The 15,631-nt window shown below is 41.3% G+C and overlaps 1 protein-coding gene across 1 annotated transcript; it reads left to right on the top strand.

Annotated features, from left to right (window-relative positions):
• The first annotated feature begins 9,369 nt into the window (after window positions 1–9,369).
• si:ch211-132g1.1 (T-cell surface antigen CD2) lies at window positions 9,370–15,263 on the top strand. The gene is made up of 9 exons (XM_034614291.1): window positions 9,370–9,926; window positions 12,024–12,326; window positions 12,428–12,501; window positions 12,645–12,827; window positions 12,945–13,017; window positions 13,666–13,734; window positions 13,911–13,988; window positions 14,512–14,807; window positions 14,959–15,263. Exons 1-9 carry the CDS (start codon window positions 9,848–9,850, stop codon window positions 15,043–15,045), a joined length of 1,242 nt encoding a protein of 413 aa, XP_034470182.1. The 5' UTR covers window positions 9,370–9,847; the 3' UTR covers window positions 15,046–15,263.
• The last annotated feature ends 368 nt before the right edge of the window (window positions 15,264–15,631 follow it).

The following is a 15,631-nucleotide window of genomic DNA, read 5'->3' as shown; positions in this document are numbered from 1 at the left end:
GGGGGGGGGGGGGGGGGGGGGGGGGGGGGGGGGGGGGAGAGAGAGAGAGAGAGAGAGAGAGAGAGAGAGAGAGAGAGAGAGAGAGAGAGAGAGAGACCGAGAGACCGAGAGAGAGAGACCGAGGTCGTACCAGGCTGGTGAAAGCAGTAGCTGGTATCTGCCAGGTTCATTATGTTTGAGACCTCAAACCTGAAATTGTTAAATTGTTAATCCAAGTGTCCACGACTGATAAAAGGTCTTGAAATGCACTTGAAATCATGTGTGTGAGTTTTACTGTGACACAAAGTCTGCATCTATCTTTATACCATGTAGAATCTATTCTAGCATTTTTAAATCAAACATTTCTCCAATAACACAAATCATAAAAAAGCCAGTGTGGGAACATGAGCTGTGGCTCGACGTGGCCCACGGAGGTCGCCTCCTTCGGGGGCCACAGAGCTGCAGTTGGACTTTTTAATGTAATGTCATTTTAAGTTATTTTTGTGTGTACCATTAGTTGTTTGGTTTAGCGGAAGCCTGATACTTGCATTTCAAAGTTTAAGCATTATCTCTTTGAAAACCAGCTCGTTACTGAAGTGCAATGGGGAAAAAATTAATTGTTATAAGACCAGTAAAAGAAAACAAGATGTTGACGTGCAGAAGCTAATCCTTCAAAATTAAGTCTTGTGCGTCAAATCCAGAAAATCAAATTTGATTGACCACAGAAAGACACAACCTCTGATACGTCATCAACAACCAGGTTGACATTTCTTTTCTTGTCCTCGCCCTCTTCTCTCCCCATCCTCTGCTGCTGTGGGTGAGCACCCTCAATAGAACGGATGGGTCACCATGTTCGAATTCCTCATCCGTTGTTTAATACATTGATGACGTGTGAAGTGGGAAGAGTCGGTACATCAACCGCAGAGCGAGCTTTGCAGTCTGGCGAGAAATCAAACATCATGGCTGGACCACTCTATTGTCTTCATTATCCTGGCAGGCTGATAAGACACCTGGCACCAGCGTGGTGCCTACAAACAGCTGATGCCACCTCTAAATATAAATATTTGGCCAGGACCACGCCGGCGGTGAAGGGCCTGAGGATTGATTCTTTGAGATCCACATATTGTCGAAGCAGCAATGACAAAGTACTTTCCCAAATAACCTTGTAAAATAGAATTGTCTTACATCGTCTTGTAACAGACTTTCTGACTTGTGAACGAGAGCAAAACGATACAGGATCATTTATTGTGTCTTTGTTACCTTTAGTAAATTTGTTATAAAAGCACCAGAATATAGATTTAAACATATTTTGGGGGGTAAATGACAGAATATGGCTACAGGCTGTGCAGCTGCGTTCACTTGGGAGGAAACAAAAGAGACGTGGGTCTCAAAACAAATTCTGGAAAAAGTAAAAATAAACCCCCCCCCCCCCCCCCCCCCCCTCCTCTGTGGCCCAGAAAACATTTCATCTGCCTTATAAGGAGAATCTGCGTGTAAACAGACTGCTAGTCACTGTGCTGGGGAGACGGCTTTGTTGTTATTGCTGTTCGCTGCTAGACCGTCTGAGCACTTGGACACAGGGATATTAAACAATCACCTTCATTCACTGTGTTTTCCCACAGATAAGATGAGCCTCCCTCAGGGAAACTCAAGTAGGAGGAAACAATTTGGGAAAGAAAACAGACGCAGCCACTGTTTCATTAACGTAAGAAGTGTGAGAGAAATGAAAACACTTTTTAAAACAGCTCAAATGTTATTGGATGGAGAATTATAGTGGATAAAGCTGTCAAAGATAAAGACTGCGTTGGTCGGTTTGATGGATCGCCGTGAACATAAATGTACGTTCGCGTTTTAATTGATTTGTATAATATTGCAGTAACAATTAAAAGTCACCATATATGGAGTAATTGCTTGCTCATCATTTTAAACAGAATGAACGCAGGCTCACACCAACTTTACACTGAAGAACAGAGAAGAGTTTGAACTTTGGTGAACTCTGACATGCAATTTGAAAGCCAATGACCCGGTCTGGACAGCGCTGACCTTTGAGGAAATTGGGGTTTGTGAGGAGCAGACATCACATCAGACTGTAGCTGCGCTGGACACAACCTCCAGGTGGGAACAGTCGGGAAAGTAAGAGCATTACTTTGTCTGGAACTTAACCATGTATGTGATTATCCCTGTTCTGTCTTGTAAAGTCTTTCTGAAGTGGTGATAAGTACGTATGTGTCTGCTGGACTGAAGGTGTCTCAACAACTCAGCCACTTAAATTTCAAACTGAAAAATAATGAGAAGAAAAAAAATTCCACCAAGAAAATTGTTCTGTTTTTTTATTCCCCCCCCCCCTCAGGAGCCGTTCAGCTCTGCAGCCTTACATGGTGAGATGCCAAGCAGCTCTGACCTCAGACTACAACGAGAGGAAGACAGACTGGAGGATACAGAAAACCACAGCAGGCCAGAGAAAACACACAGAGCTTCTGTTGCCACTCAGCACTGAGGGAGATTCGTTGTCTCCTGACCACAGAGGTGAGTCCAGAGCCCGTACTGACATCATAACGTACGACACAATGAGGTAGAAAACAGAGGCTTTAGCCCCCCAGTACAATAGGAATGAATGTTCTTCGTATTTTTAGGTTTTTATTTTAGATTGAATCATACAAACCACAGCCTCCTGTGACCAGTTAGGGGGCCGCCCACCCTTTGACGTCCCAGCACAACAACAATCAGGATAAAAAATTTCTTATTTCCTGTCCGTCACAAGTAGATACTTCCAAAGGGAACACGCGCGACTGGGTTTTGTTTTGTTTTTCTCCCACAGAGCGATGGTGCTCATATCCTCGAACATGTAGAGTATGAATAACTCCCGTGAATGCTGGGGGTAGTGGATCAGGGTAAGAAACGTAAGGAGCACAGTGTTGAAGAGAAACAAAAGAGCTGCTGGTGCTACTTATCTAATGATGAACGCTACGGTAATTGCCATGTTTTGGCACCTCAAGATATTCTGCTATTGGCCAGGAACCACTTGGCCCTGACCTTATAATACTCAAAATACACAAAAAGTCTGCATATATGCACGTACACTATGTCTTATTTAAAGGACGTATATGAATAAAATATTGTGTGTCTGAGCTATGCAAGACGAATTTGAGCTTTAGTCTTGCTGCAAATGTCAGGAAAGGAGTTTCAGGAAAACTGCACATTATGAATGTCCAATAACTGCATGTGTATTATAAACAAACCTACGTATGTTTAACTCTAAATGTCGCTTGTTACTCAAGAGGGAGAAGTGTTGAGGAAACGTCTTCTCTCAAAGGCCAGAGCCACCCACACTCATCTCTAGATAGACAGATAGACAGATAGACAGATAGATAGATAGATAGATAGATGGATGGACGGATGGACGGATAGACGGATAGACGGATAGACGGATAGACGGATAGACGGATAGACAGATAGACAGATAGATAGATAGATAGAGGACATTTTAGGGGTGAAGAAGGATGGAGGGAGGGTTCGCCCCATCAGCTGTGTTGACTCTGGAGGACTTACTGCCTCTGTTGGCAGCTTCACACACATTCCCTCCCTCTCGCTCCCTCGTTCTCGTCCTCCCTCTCTGTTCTCCAGATATAGCCAGCTATGTGGAGAAGCCTACAGCTGACTTTTCCCCAGAGGCCTCCATCTAAGTGCAGGGTTTATCTGATGCGAGCGTTTGAAGCGCAGCACCAAACCCGGCACAACAATTCTCCCTTTGAATTCCACTCTAATGGTATTAAAGTGGTTGTGAATTGGATTGAATGAAGATTAGATTTAGGAAAATCCAATTTAGAAAGGGAGTTTGGTCAATGTTTCCTCGGGGCAGTGCAGTACATGTTTATTGATCATTTAGGGACAGTGTTGATATGACAGTATGTCATTTGTAATCAGAGTAATGCCCCCTGAAAGTCCCATCACTTAATTCAGATGCAGAGTGAGCGCTCCTTGCTCTTTAACGCTGTTCTCCTTGGTGAAATCATTCCAGTACCTCATGTTCCTCCTGGTCAAGATGTCTCTGATTGGTTCAGGCAGCTGTACATCCAGACCTCGGAGGAAACATCATCTGGGTGAGTTTACAGCTCCCAGCAACTTGTAGCAACACTTTGAAACTTTTTTACAATTGAATAATAGCAGCTTCAACATTAGTTTGATGGTTTACTGACTTGGAATAGAGGGAATGTTTCCTCTAACATTTCTATTCCTCTCCCTGAAGGTCTGGTCTTGCTCTATGTCTGTAACTTGACTCAGGTCCAGCCAGTTTAAGAGTAACACTGAACTGTAGATGAATTCAAACGATGTAGAAGTAATTAAAAAACAGCTTTTATCTCCAATAAAACAATGAATACATTCTGAGTCGGCCACAGCGCTCATTATTTATCTCTGCCCAAACAGATCATGAATCCATCACTCAGCTGGGTCACAAACAACTTCCCCAGATGTTTCAGCGATGGCTGCATCAGTATGCACACTAATGCCCTGGACCTAATGTGATTACAAGAGCACCACGATTGAAACACACACCACACACACCTTAATCTGATGATCTGATTTTAATGACTCATTTATTTTGTTAATGTCGGCAGCTGAGACATACGGAGAATCCAATTATTTAACCATTTGGCGGCGTGAGGTGCGTGTTTGTGCGCCTCGTCCTTCCGGTTGTCAGAGCAACTTATGTCTCAGTAGAGTTCTGGAGGTTACACGACAGCGACACACACAACAGCAGGGACGTGATGGATTGTGACATGAGGGATGTGACTGACAGCAGGAGCACGTCAGTGACCAACAAGAGAAAATGGGTCCTCACAGGTCACAGTTTCCAAGCTCTTTATGGAACCATAATAACTCAAGCAACCATTTTATATTTAATATATACACATAGAATCTCAGATAATTGGTTTTACGTCCTAAAAACTGCATTATTTTGCTCTTATAGACATTTTTATTGCAATAACGGTAAATTATTCTATTACGATCAATATTTTCATCATAATTTGTATCTATAAACAAAAAGTAAGAGGAAATTTTCTTCTAACATTTTGCATCTGCTTCTAACTCTAAGTGCTCCCAATAACACAAATCCAAACCTCCCAGTTTAGATAATGAACACTTCACATGTCTTTTTGAGCTAATATCCCAAAATAATCCACAAGGCCAGAACACCTCATCTGTGTTGCTAAAATAAACCAAAGGCACCCGACCTACTAAAGATGAAACGCCACAAATCCAACAAGCATAGTTGGCTCCGTCTGGCCGTTTCCCATCCAGCACACTTTATGTTGGACCCAAAATGGCTGATGTACCACAATAGCCTTAAGTAATCACAGCGGGCTACTGTTGTCGCAGTAATCCACCGGAACGCATTCCTGGCATGTGCATCGTACTTCTGGAAAAAAACTAAAACGTATCAAACAAATGCAGCAGAGCCTCCCGAAATAAAACCGCACAAATCTGCAGCACCTGATCTGCGTCGTCCGCCGTCACGTCTCCAGAACAATCACTCAAATCCGGCACCTCTAAAGGACCACGTTCCCCAGAGATACCCGGCAACAATCACTCAAATCTGGAATGCCCCGGGACACTCTGCCTCTAAAAATAGCACAAATCCAGCGCACCGGATTTTTGGACACACTTGTCATTCCTCTGAAATTGGAAACCCAAATCCCCCCCCCCCCCCCCCCCCCCCCCCATTCTTGATTTTCTATATTGTGAACCAGAAGAAAGCTATGAGGGAGTATTAGGGCCTCTTAAAGGCGAAGAGACAGAAATCGATATGACCTCGATACTCCGTCATATCTGTTCCACTAAATACATCACTTCAAGTTCAGCTCACTCTTTCTATCATTCTCTCCACTGCATACCAATCACATCATCTCATCGAGCCTGTAACACCACAGGATATTCTGAGCTCTTCACTGTTGAGTCCCGTGAAAAAACATTTCTAATTAAGATGCAATAGCGCATGACGGCTACCTGCTGTTTGTTAAAGACCCTAAAACACCCTGAGACCCCTGAACAGCACTGTCTCTGGTATAATAAATTGATTCTAACACACTTAACCCATCCTCAACATGTCAGCTCGCTAATGGACTGTTCTTCTGGCCCTTGGGCTGTATCTGCAGTAAATCCTCCCGCTCGAGGTGTGATGTGAATGCAGAATGGCCACTGTGTGAATAATGTATCCAAGAAAACTTCGATTGGCTTTTTCAATCCTGTAAACGATTTGGCTAAATAATACATTGAATACGTGCTGTGTGGTTTGATTATTTTGAGTTTCATCTTATGCCGAGTTCACATTAATGTGTAATTTGACTTTTTAGCTCCGACCATGATCCATCCACTAACATGGAGGAGGCAGGGTTTATGTCCATCTTAATAAACATTCTATGACTCACACTTGCACTGTCTGAAATATTTGTCTTTATTATGATTGACATCTGTCTTCTAATTCCATGTAGGGAAAACTGTTGGTTCCCTTCCACCCGGAGGTCGGAGGTCATGTCATGTGGAGGAGAGCCTGTACAGCTTCAGCATGAGGCTCAAGGGCCCTTCAACAGGATGTCCACCCTGCTCATCACAGCCCTGCTGATCTGAGAGTGAGAACCCTTTGCTTTCACACAGTCTAGTGTCTGATTGGCTGCGGTTATTTAGAGCTCTCTGATATGATGATGATGATGATGATGATGATGATGATGATGATGATGATGATGATGATGATGATGATGATGAAGTCATCTGCAGCGCTCTGATTGGCTGTTTGGGTGGTTTGATGCTGGATTATCTAAAGGGTTTGTTCGGTGTCTCCAGTCTGATGCACAGACGAGTTGGAGCGGAGCAACGGAAAAATAACTGCTCTATTTATAAAGGCCCATTTACCAGAAGAGGGTCATCTGTGTCGCTCGCAGCAACACGGTCAGGCTGTCCATCTCATTCCACCGCAGATCAGACTCATATCTACCTGCTTACACATTTTCACATGGTGTCACAGGAAGCAAGAGATTTACGTTTGGGTGTGTGGAAGTGAGCACAAGACTCAGACTGTGTCTTTACTGAAGAGACAAACTGGCGATGGACAACAGGAGGCTGCTCCTGAAACCACCCACTGGCCCCTACTCCCGATACAGGGAGTTCTAAGTAGAGAATACTGAAGTGAGCTCATCTGCAAAAGAATAAAAATGCTTTTGGACACTGCTCCGGTAATTATGTCACTGTCGCAGGATTATTATGATGTACAACAACAGCTGGGAAAAAAACTGCGGGAAATCCCAAAATGAATTTTAAATGACTTTATTAAATAGAGAAATACATTAGTCTGCTGCAGTTTGTGCTGCTCTGCTCTGATTTAGACTCGTACGACAGGCTGTTCCTTCTCCTCCATTTTTCATCCTGTCAACGCAGAAAAATATAAAATATAAAATTCATGAACTAACAAGACAGAGTGGAAACGGGTATAGGAAAACAGACAGTGACAGGAAGTGAAGTGTTCGGGAATGAGAAATAACGATGAGTACAAAATAAAACGGGAAGTGACTAAGAATGTGCAAAAGAGAAAGAAACTGAACTCAATGTAGAAATGAAAGAATATTCAACTCGAGAGTCAAACATATCATCGCCCTCATTTTAAAGTAAAGTTGTTTTCAAGTTCGAGAATCGTTTAATACTAAGTGTGGAAATAATCTCTTACTCTCCATCTTAACATCTTATAGTATTTTCATTTATTTCTCATTAAAGGAAGTGTTACTCATGTTCATGCAGCTGCTCACAAACTTCACTTCTGTATTTGCACATTTAAACGGACTTTTACTGGAATATTAGAGAAAGAGATGTTGGTCTTTGTGGTTTCATTCTGTAGTACAGGCACATGTAATGCAATGCAATTGTGCCACTTTGTGGACAAATGGAGGTACTGCAAGTGCAATGCTGCTCACTACTTAGTCCTGACAGTGATGTTGTTGCTCCTCAGTTTTCACTCTGTGTCAGTGGTGAGTGGTGAATGTTGTCAGTCGAGTTGTTGAGCAGTCATGTCATCCATCTTTTATATACATTCCATGCCACACACAAGCTCACAACCCACCACACCCAGAGGACGAGAGGGGAACAAGTATAAAAATCAAAAGTGAAAGAAGAATAAAGTTCCCAGAGGATGTGAAAGGTTATGTTTTGCCTCACTGAATTTCTTCTTCTCTTATCTGAACATGACATCTCAGTGACCAGTTTTCTAGTCTTGGTATCACTTCTACAAATTCAGTGATAAACAATTATCAGCAGGTTTAGGCCTAATATTCGGCATCAAATTCATTTCTGACTCCTATTTAATACACATGCATGTTATGTCTTCTCTCTTGAATTTGCTTGTGTGCGACATACAAACGTTCTGCTCGCTTAAATCCAGAAAACAGTTCCTCATGATGCGGCTGCAGCCACAACCCTGTCCACTCTCACTTCGAGATCTGCTGCACAAATCGGTTTTGACACACTTTAAATCTTAACCACGAAAACAGCTTATAGAGCTAAACGTGTGTTCATCCAATGCTGAAAATAGACCCCAACCAACTTGCTATTTATTCTTATTCAAACTAATACTTCCTGTCAACCACACTGCCCAGCTGCTTTAGGAAATGGAAACTACCCAGCCTTTGTTTTTTTATTTTAAGTGAAAGGGTAAAAATAATTAAATACTCTCACGCAAAGAGATAATATGCCTTTTACTAAATTTACTAATTTCTATTTGTTGGATTCCCTTCATATCTGATCCAATAGTACGAATATTAGCTGACGTATCAAGACGGAATTTTCCATCGGCCCATGAGTAAAAACGGTTAGGAAGGAGTTAAAAGAGTTCATATTGGCTCAGATATGATGGGAAACCACACGCTGTTAATCAAAGCTACATGTTTCCACATTTCCCCTGCATTCGTCGAGTGGTACAACAGCAACACACAACGTCACCTACCACTTATTTGTGTAGTGCAGTCAGAGAGAGAGGGTGAGGTCCAAGCTTCCGAGGTGAGATGTTTATTCTTCTACATAAAAGTGCATTTTCTCAACTTCTGGCTGCTGGGAGACAAAAGTTGATCACAATGGCCGTAACATTTCAGTTAAAGCATTTCACCTTGGGGATACCGTTGTCAGTAAAACTTTTCATTCAAGCAAAATAAACAGCAAATCCGTTTATTTGTAATGACCATCGCATGACCTTACTTGTCAGATTACACCACAAGAATAAGAAATCTTTCTTTTCAGATAGAAGACACATTTTAAACTTCAGAGAAAAATATCAAAAACATCTTTATTTACCTTATGAAACACCGATTTAAAGAATGTTTTTTATAACTCGTTAGCTCATGACTTTGCTGTTTGACATTTTGTGACTATAAGAGGAAACTTGTTAAAAATACTATTTGAATTTCCCTTTGTGTGTGAACGCGGGCAGCAAGTGTAGAGCAAATGGAAAAGATTACATCAACCAATTGTTTGAAACCTTGTTATAAATTTAGTGACCCCAAATTAAAAGAGTTGAAATTAAGAAAGCGGTGGGATTTTTTTATTCTTTGAGATCTAAATGATCTAAAGTGTAATTATTTTTGGATAATGTTGTGATGACCTTTAAATTGAGGTCACAGATTATATTTTTAGTCCCTGAAGCAGTAAACGTAGACTAGCATTGTTTCATGCTGTGACGATGAAAGCAGGTAGGGCCTCTTGGATCACTTCCTTTAGAAACCATAAGCATGCACACGTACATGCATGAATATGATCAAAGCGCGCTCTGACAGGAAATAACCTTGATAATGCAACGGGGCTGTTCTTCTTTTCAGCCAAACATGAAGTTCACATGAAGACGATGAAGATGGCTGCTTTCTCTGGAATCACTCTGCTGCTGCTGCTCTGCTGCTCCGTCATCTCCTCCACAGGTACTGAACTTTTTTTGTAGTTTTAGTGTGGAACAGATCGATAGATCAGATCATGTTCTCCTTTCGCTGAATATTTCAAACTGACTGCTACTTTTTAACTTTTATTTTTTGTGATATTTTCTGAAGCAAACAAAGAATATTTGATTTTAATATACCTCTGTACTCTTTACTTTACATTAAGTGTTTTCAACCCCAGATTTGTTCTGTTAATCATGTATAACATCATATCCAATCATGTTTAACATCCTCCGATTCGTTTTTTCGTTTTTTCCTCACATGTAGTTTGTAAGTTGTAGGAAAATTGGCCACAAAAAAACACTTAAAAGACTTTAATGCAGCTCCACAAAGGGAGCAGCTCAGGGTCAATGTCAGGGTTGAGGTTTTTCTAAATATATATTCTTTATTCCTGGTGAAATAATATGAGTTATGACATTTAAATATAAAATACGATGAAGCCGCTCTATTTCATTTGTGTGATGCTCTGATTTGTTGTATATTCAACTTCTATTCATCTATATTTGCGTGCCTATAGTTGTCACATGTTGCGCAGGCGAATGCGAGTTCGAAACCCGACTCAGACAGAAAGAAATGGCCCTTAGCGCCGCCGCTGCAGCAGAGTCTCGTTTCTGATGTGGTGGGATTGATTACGGTAACGCAACGATTTTAGCAATGGAATCAAAAGGAATTAAAACGTGAATACAGACAAATCCACGTTAAGGATGGAGCGTGGAAAACGTGAAAAAAAGCCACAAGTTCTTATATATTTTAAAGTGTTAAATCTTTTATCACTTGAAACTGAGGTTATAGACGTGTCTCGTGACGATGGACGATATAAACAAAATAATGAAATCATTGAAATCTTTTTACGTTTTCAAGCACTCCAGACAATATTTAATCTTTATTCATGCGTTAAAGAAATACATTTTGTGCTCGACCGAACACATTGTTGAACATAACTCTCAAGATGCAGTTTTAGTGTTGAGACGCCTCAGGTCTGGGTGTTTAACTGAGCCAGTTTTGTGAAGAGGGTCAGAATCAAGGTGTGAAAATGTTGGCTTTCCCCCCCTTGTCTGTTGTTTCCTGTTATTGTCGCCTGTTCTGCGGTTCTTACAGACTTCATTTCATGAATCCGGAATTTAAAAAGCAAAGAGTATCTTAAAGAAATGTGAGCGAGTGCTGGAAGTTTATTGTTTTTTTAAGATCATTATCACAAGTGAATGATGCAACTTTTTCACTTTTTTTTGTAATTTTAGGCATATTTTAACTTCCCATTCAGGGTGTTTTCACACTTGTAGTGTGAAAATGTCACACTAAGGTCTGAACTAAGGTTCATGTCTTTTGTTATATTGTTTCATTTTGACCTGGCGGACTCAAGTTTTTTGTACGACATACGTACATCCTGTGAGTTAATGTCACGGAAAATACAACTTAACTCTCTGTAACTGTAAATCAACCATTCTGCCGAGAACAGATGACGACCGACACCATTACCAACAGCTATTTGACGGATTGACGTGAATTTTGTGCAGATGTTTTAAAAAGGCAAATTCTATCAATGTCCAACTGCTGAGTACCTGAACTGAACTGAAACACAACTGAACGGGGAATATGACCTGCTGTAACAAAACCACCAAACTCTGCTAAGAATTCTTTTTAATTTTCTTTTTAACTGATCTACCCACTCAGCAGAGTTACATAGAACAGACGTTCAGGGCGAGGAGTGGGAAAGAAAGACTCCTTCAAGTCACTCAATCGTTAAACCTGATTTTGAAACTGATATTTTACAGTAAAAAAATTATATTTTCTAACTCTTCACTTCATATAAGCTCTTTCTCTTTTGTTCCTCAAACACTGAACCGTAAAATATGTGCTGTAGCTGTTGATGGTGACTTTCATGTTCCCCAGAGACTGTACCATTTGAGTTATGTTCCTCTGGCTGCCTCTGTGTGTGTTTTTCTCTCATGTGTTTGAGGTGTAAGGGACACTGCAGCAGCTGTAGGCCACAAATGAAGCTTTGACATTTGCAAAAACAGTTATGGGGGCGTTCATACAGCCCCGTCTCATTCTCCGTTGTATTTCTGTCTCTCTCCTCCAAAGAGTCTCGGACCGATTGCGACAGTCTCGCCGCAAGAGGAGAGGCCTTCACGGTGCCTGTGGGACACCCGCTGAAAGATAGAGTGAAGTGGATGCACGGTTCTGACACCATCGTGGATCGAAAAACCCTCGGTAACGGGAAGGGGTACAAGTTTGTCACGGGGAGCAAAGATGATATTTTTTCAAATGGAACCCTGAATCTGAGGAATGTGACAAAAGCCAATGAGGGGGAATACACCCCAATGGTTTTCAGTGCGGAAGGAGTGTCAGTACAAACTATAAAGAGCGTGCGTTTATGTGTATTTGGTAAGTTTCAACATATTATATCTTTCTGATCATCCCTCTATATTCACACTGCATAAAAAGCACCACTTCGAATCATGATGGATCTACTCTTCTCGACTCAGATCGCGCCCCGAAGCCTACATTGAAGTTTGACTGTCTCACATCCGAGGTCAAACTGACTTGCGACGTTGGTAAGGTGAGCGCAAACGGAGCAGTGACAGTCATGTGGAGCATCTTGCAAATAAAAATGGGAATAAAAACCCATATTGGTTTACTTTAATAATTTGAATTCTCATGATAATCCTCTAATGTGTCCTTTAATGATATGTCACCCCGCAGGTCAAGGATCTCAAGTTTGTCTGGCTCCAGGATAACAAAGAGCTGACAAGCCAGAAGAGTCAAGTTTGGAAGCTGAAGCTCAAAGATGTTGGAGACCATTCCTTCAGTTGCAAAGTATCCAACCGCCTCGGTTCTAATACCAGTGGATCTGTAAAGGGCCTCTGCAATGGTGAGTATTATCCTGTGATATATTAGGGCCACTTCCAGGGGGAAATAAGATCCTGAATCTTGTACAACAGGTTTCACAAATACAGAAATGCTTAACCTTTTGGCTCATCAGCTCCACGTTATCATAAGTAGCAAGACTTTGAGAAGATTGTGGAGGAAGCTGGGTTTCTTCTTTCTTGGAGGATATGGTTGTTTGTGGTCGACTGTGAGGTTATCGCTGTTTACATCTGTGTGATATTTATGGAAGTTCCGGGCACAAGTTCTCCTTGCTGGTTATTTTCTGCAAAAAGACATTTCTTTTTATTCATAATTTTACGACTTAATTCTCAATTACGACAGTTTTCTTGAAATAGTACGACTTCATTCTCCTTTACAACTTGTATCATTACAACTTTCTTCTGAATTACGACTTAATTCTTGTAATATTATGACTTTCTTCTTTAATACGACCTTATTATTTTAATGTTATGACTATATTCTCGAAATCTCCAGGGTTTTTTTCTTCAATACATCCCTAATTTCCTAATTTTACTTTCCAGATCATTGCTTCTATCAAACTATTTGGACATAATATCGATGCTCTGTGTGTGTGTGTGTGTGTGTGTGTGTGTGTGTGTGTGTGTGTGTGTGTGTGTGTGTGTGTGTGTGTGTGTGTGTGTGTGTGTGTGTGTGTTGCTTTCAGCCCATTCATTTATTGTACTTGGGTTATTACAGTAGCACAATATCACCTCAAACGTTATCAACTGTCCATCAAACACTCGAAAATAGTAATTTGAATAAAACTAGTTATTAAACGAACTCACATGAAATCAATATTTAATGTGTTTTTTTCTTCCCATCTTTCCTCCTTCAGGCTCTTTTTTCTCTTTTTTCCCTACCGACTTCTGGGGAATTATCTGGATATGTGTGGGTGGTGGTGGAGGTAGGTTTGCTCTCCTGTGTAGCTCCATGTTAACATTTCAGTATTGTGACACATGTGTATGTTTGAGTGGAAATACTGTGGAATAAACTTGAGAAGAATGAAACCTGACTCAAATGTGCAATTTTAGATTTTTTACATGTTTTAATCAAATCGCTATTATTCTCCATCCTGATCAGGTCTCGTTCTACTGCTGATAATCATCGTCATTGTTTGCTGTGTCCGGGCCAAACGGAAGAAAAGAATTCAGAAGAAGGGTACGTTTGTTTTGTCTGTTGAGTTTGTGATCAAATTTAGAATTAACAATATTTCACACAGTACACTCTTTAAAATAAATACTTGATAAGTGTGATGATGAAAATTTAGCTACCTGGACAAAATGTGCGTTTGGGAACGGAGATATTTGGAAACAATGACGTAGACACAACCATTTGCTTATTGGGTCGTCTCGGTTACGATATATAAACTTTGTTGATTCGTCAGGCTCCCATCACATGACCCCTGCATTGTAGTTTGGATGTAGCCTCAGTACTAAGTCAATAGGGTGTCCACACTTTAAGTTAAGGTAACTATCTAAAGTTGAGTGTGTCTTAGAAACTGAGATACGTGGTCTGTACCTAAATCCTCAAAACTCTGGCATGACCACAACATCCGCTGAAATATGAAAATGTGAGCATCCAATGCACAAGTTTAACTAGAAAATATCCCTCGGTTTTATAAATGTTTGCCAAAAATAAAGAAAGACAAAGATTTGGACTCATCATTACTTTTAATGCTCAGATGAGGAGGAGCTCCGCTTGAGGTGGGCCAACCCTGAGCAACAGCAGCAACACCAATGTCCTCAGCATGGCCATCCTGCCAGTCGTCGTCACCAGCACCAGCACCAGCACCAGGACCAGCCCCAGGACCAGCCCCAGGACCAGCACCAGGACCAGCACCAGCACCAGCAGCCGCAGCAGCAGAAGCAACCGGCCGGCCACACTGGTCCTCGCCAACATCGCTCCAAACAGCACCGTCCCAGAGCCCCAGAGCCCCCCGCCGGCCACCCCCAGCCCAGCCCCAGGAGACCTGCTCAGGTAGGAGGGTCAAGTGGAGGTTTCACAACACTGCATGTAGAGATGTGCAACAGCTGGTGGCGTTTGTGCATTTGCCGCATCAGATAACATTGGAACAATAGCTAATTACCAGTAAAGCATACGATCAGATTTTATTTTCCTGTCTCTTCAGACCAGCAGAGCAGATGTTAACGGAGATGACGAGAAGCCTCCTCCTCTTCCTCAGCCCAGGTCGAAGACTCCCAGAACGCGAGTGTGACGTGATGCGAGTGTCAAGAAGAAGAAGACACGTCACTGTTTTTGGCGCCATGATGTCATCAGGATGTGTTTTTATCAAGTAGATCATAATCTCCAAAAGTAAAAGAGGTTCGTTAACTCAAACTATGACTCCCTATTTTTTTAATTTTCATTCTGTATTTATTCTGTGTGCGAATGTGACCTACGGTTTGAAAACAATTCTTCATTTTCAGAACTATATTAGATATTTCATTTTTATTCTCGTCTCTGTGTGTTCTTCAGTGTGACAGTTTTTCACTGTCACAACCACAATTAATCTTTTCACAGCAGTTTTAATGTACATTTAAAACAAGTCCTATCTTCTCTATGCTGTTTTTTATCGTTTTTGTGTCGGAGTTTGACAAATACAGGGAAATTACTCTTCTAATGAAATGTACTTTTTGTCTTTGAACACACCTGTACCTCCTTATTATTATGGACTTTTATTGAGAAACTGTGCAGTGAAGTCTTTTGAATAAATGCTGTTAATCATGCTGTGACTTTTCCAGTAAAGTTACAGCGGCTGAAATGTTTCAAAATGCGTCATCTTCACTTGTGCAAGAGTGTGT

The sequence above is a fragment of the Hippoglossus hippoglossus genome, chromosome 2 (assembly GCF_009819705.1).
Source record: "Hippoglossus hippoglossus isolate fHipHip1 chromosome 2, fHipHip1.pri, whole genome shotgun sequence".
NCBI lineage: Eukaryota > Metazoa > Chordata > Actinopteri > Pleuronectiformes > Pleuronectidae > Hippoglossus > Hippoglossus hippoglossus.
The sequence above is the reverse complement of the archived record's forward strand: the minus strand, read 5'-3'. Positions and strand labels throughout refer to the sequence as shown.

What these genes read in the sequence shown, in the direction of transcription:
- si:ch211-132g1.1 (XM_034614291.1), top strand. Translation starts at nt 9,848, where the DNA reads ATGAAGACGATGAAGATGGCTGCTTTCTCTGGAATCACTCTGCTGCTG. An exon ending in GCAATGGTGAGTATTATCCT is followed by an intron (nt 12,828 to 12,944) that starts GTGATATATTAG and finishes TATCATAAGTAG; the next exon opens with CAAGACTTTGAGAAGATTGT. An exon ending in GCCCCAGGAGACCTGCTCAG is followed by an intron (nt 14,808 to 14,958) that starts GTAGGAGGGTCA and finishes CTGTCTCTTCAG; the next exon opens with ACCAGCAGAGCAGATGTTAA.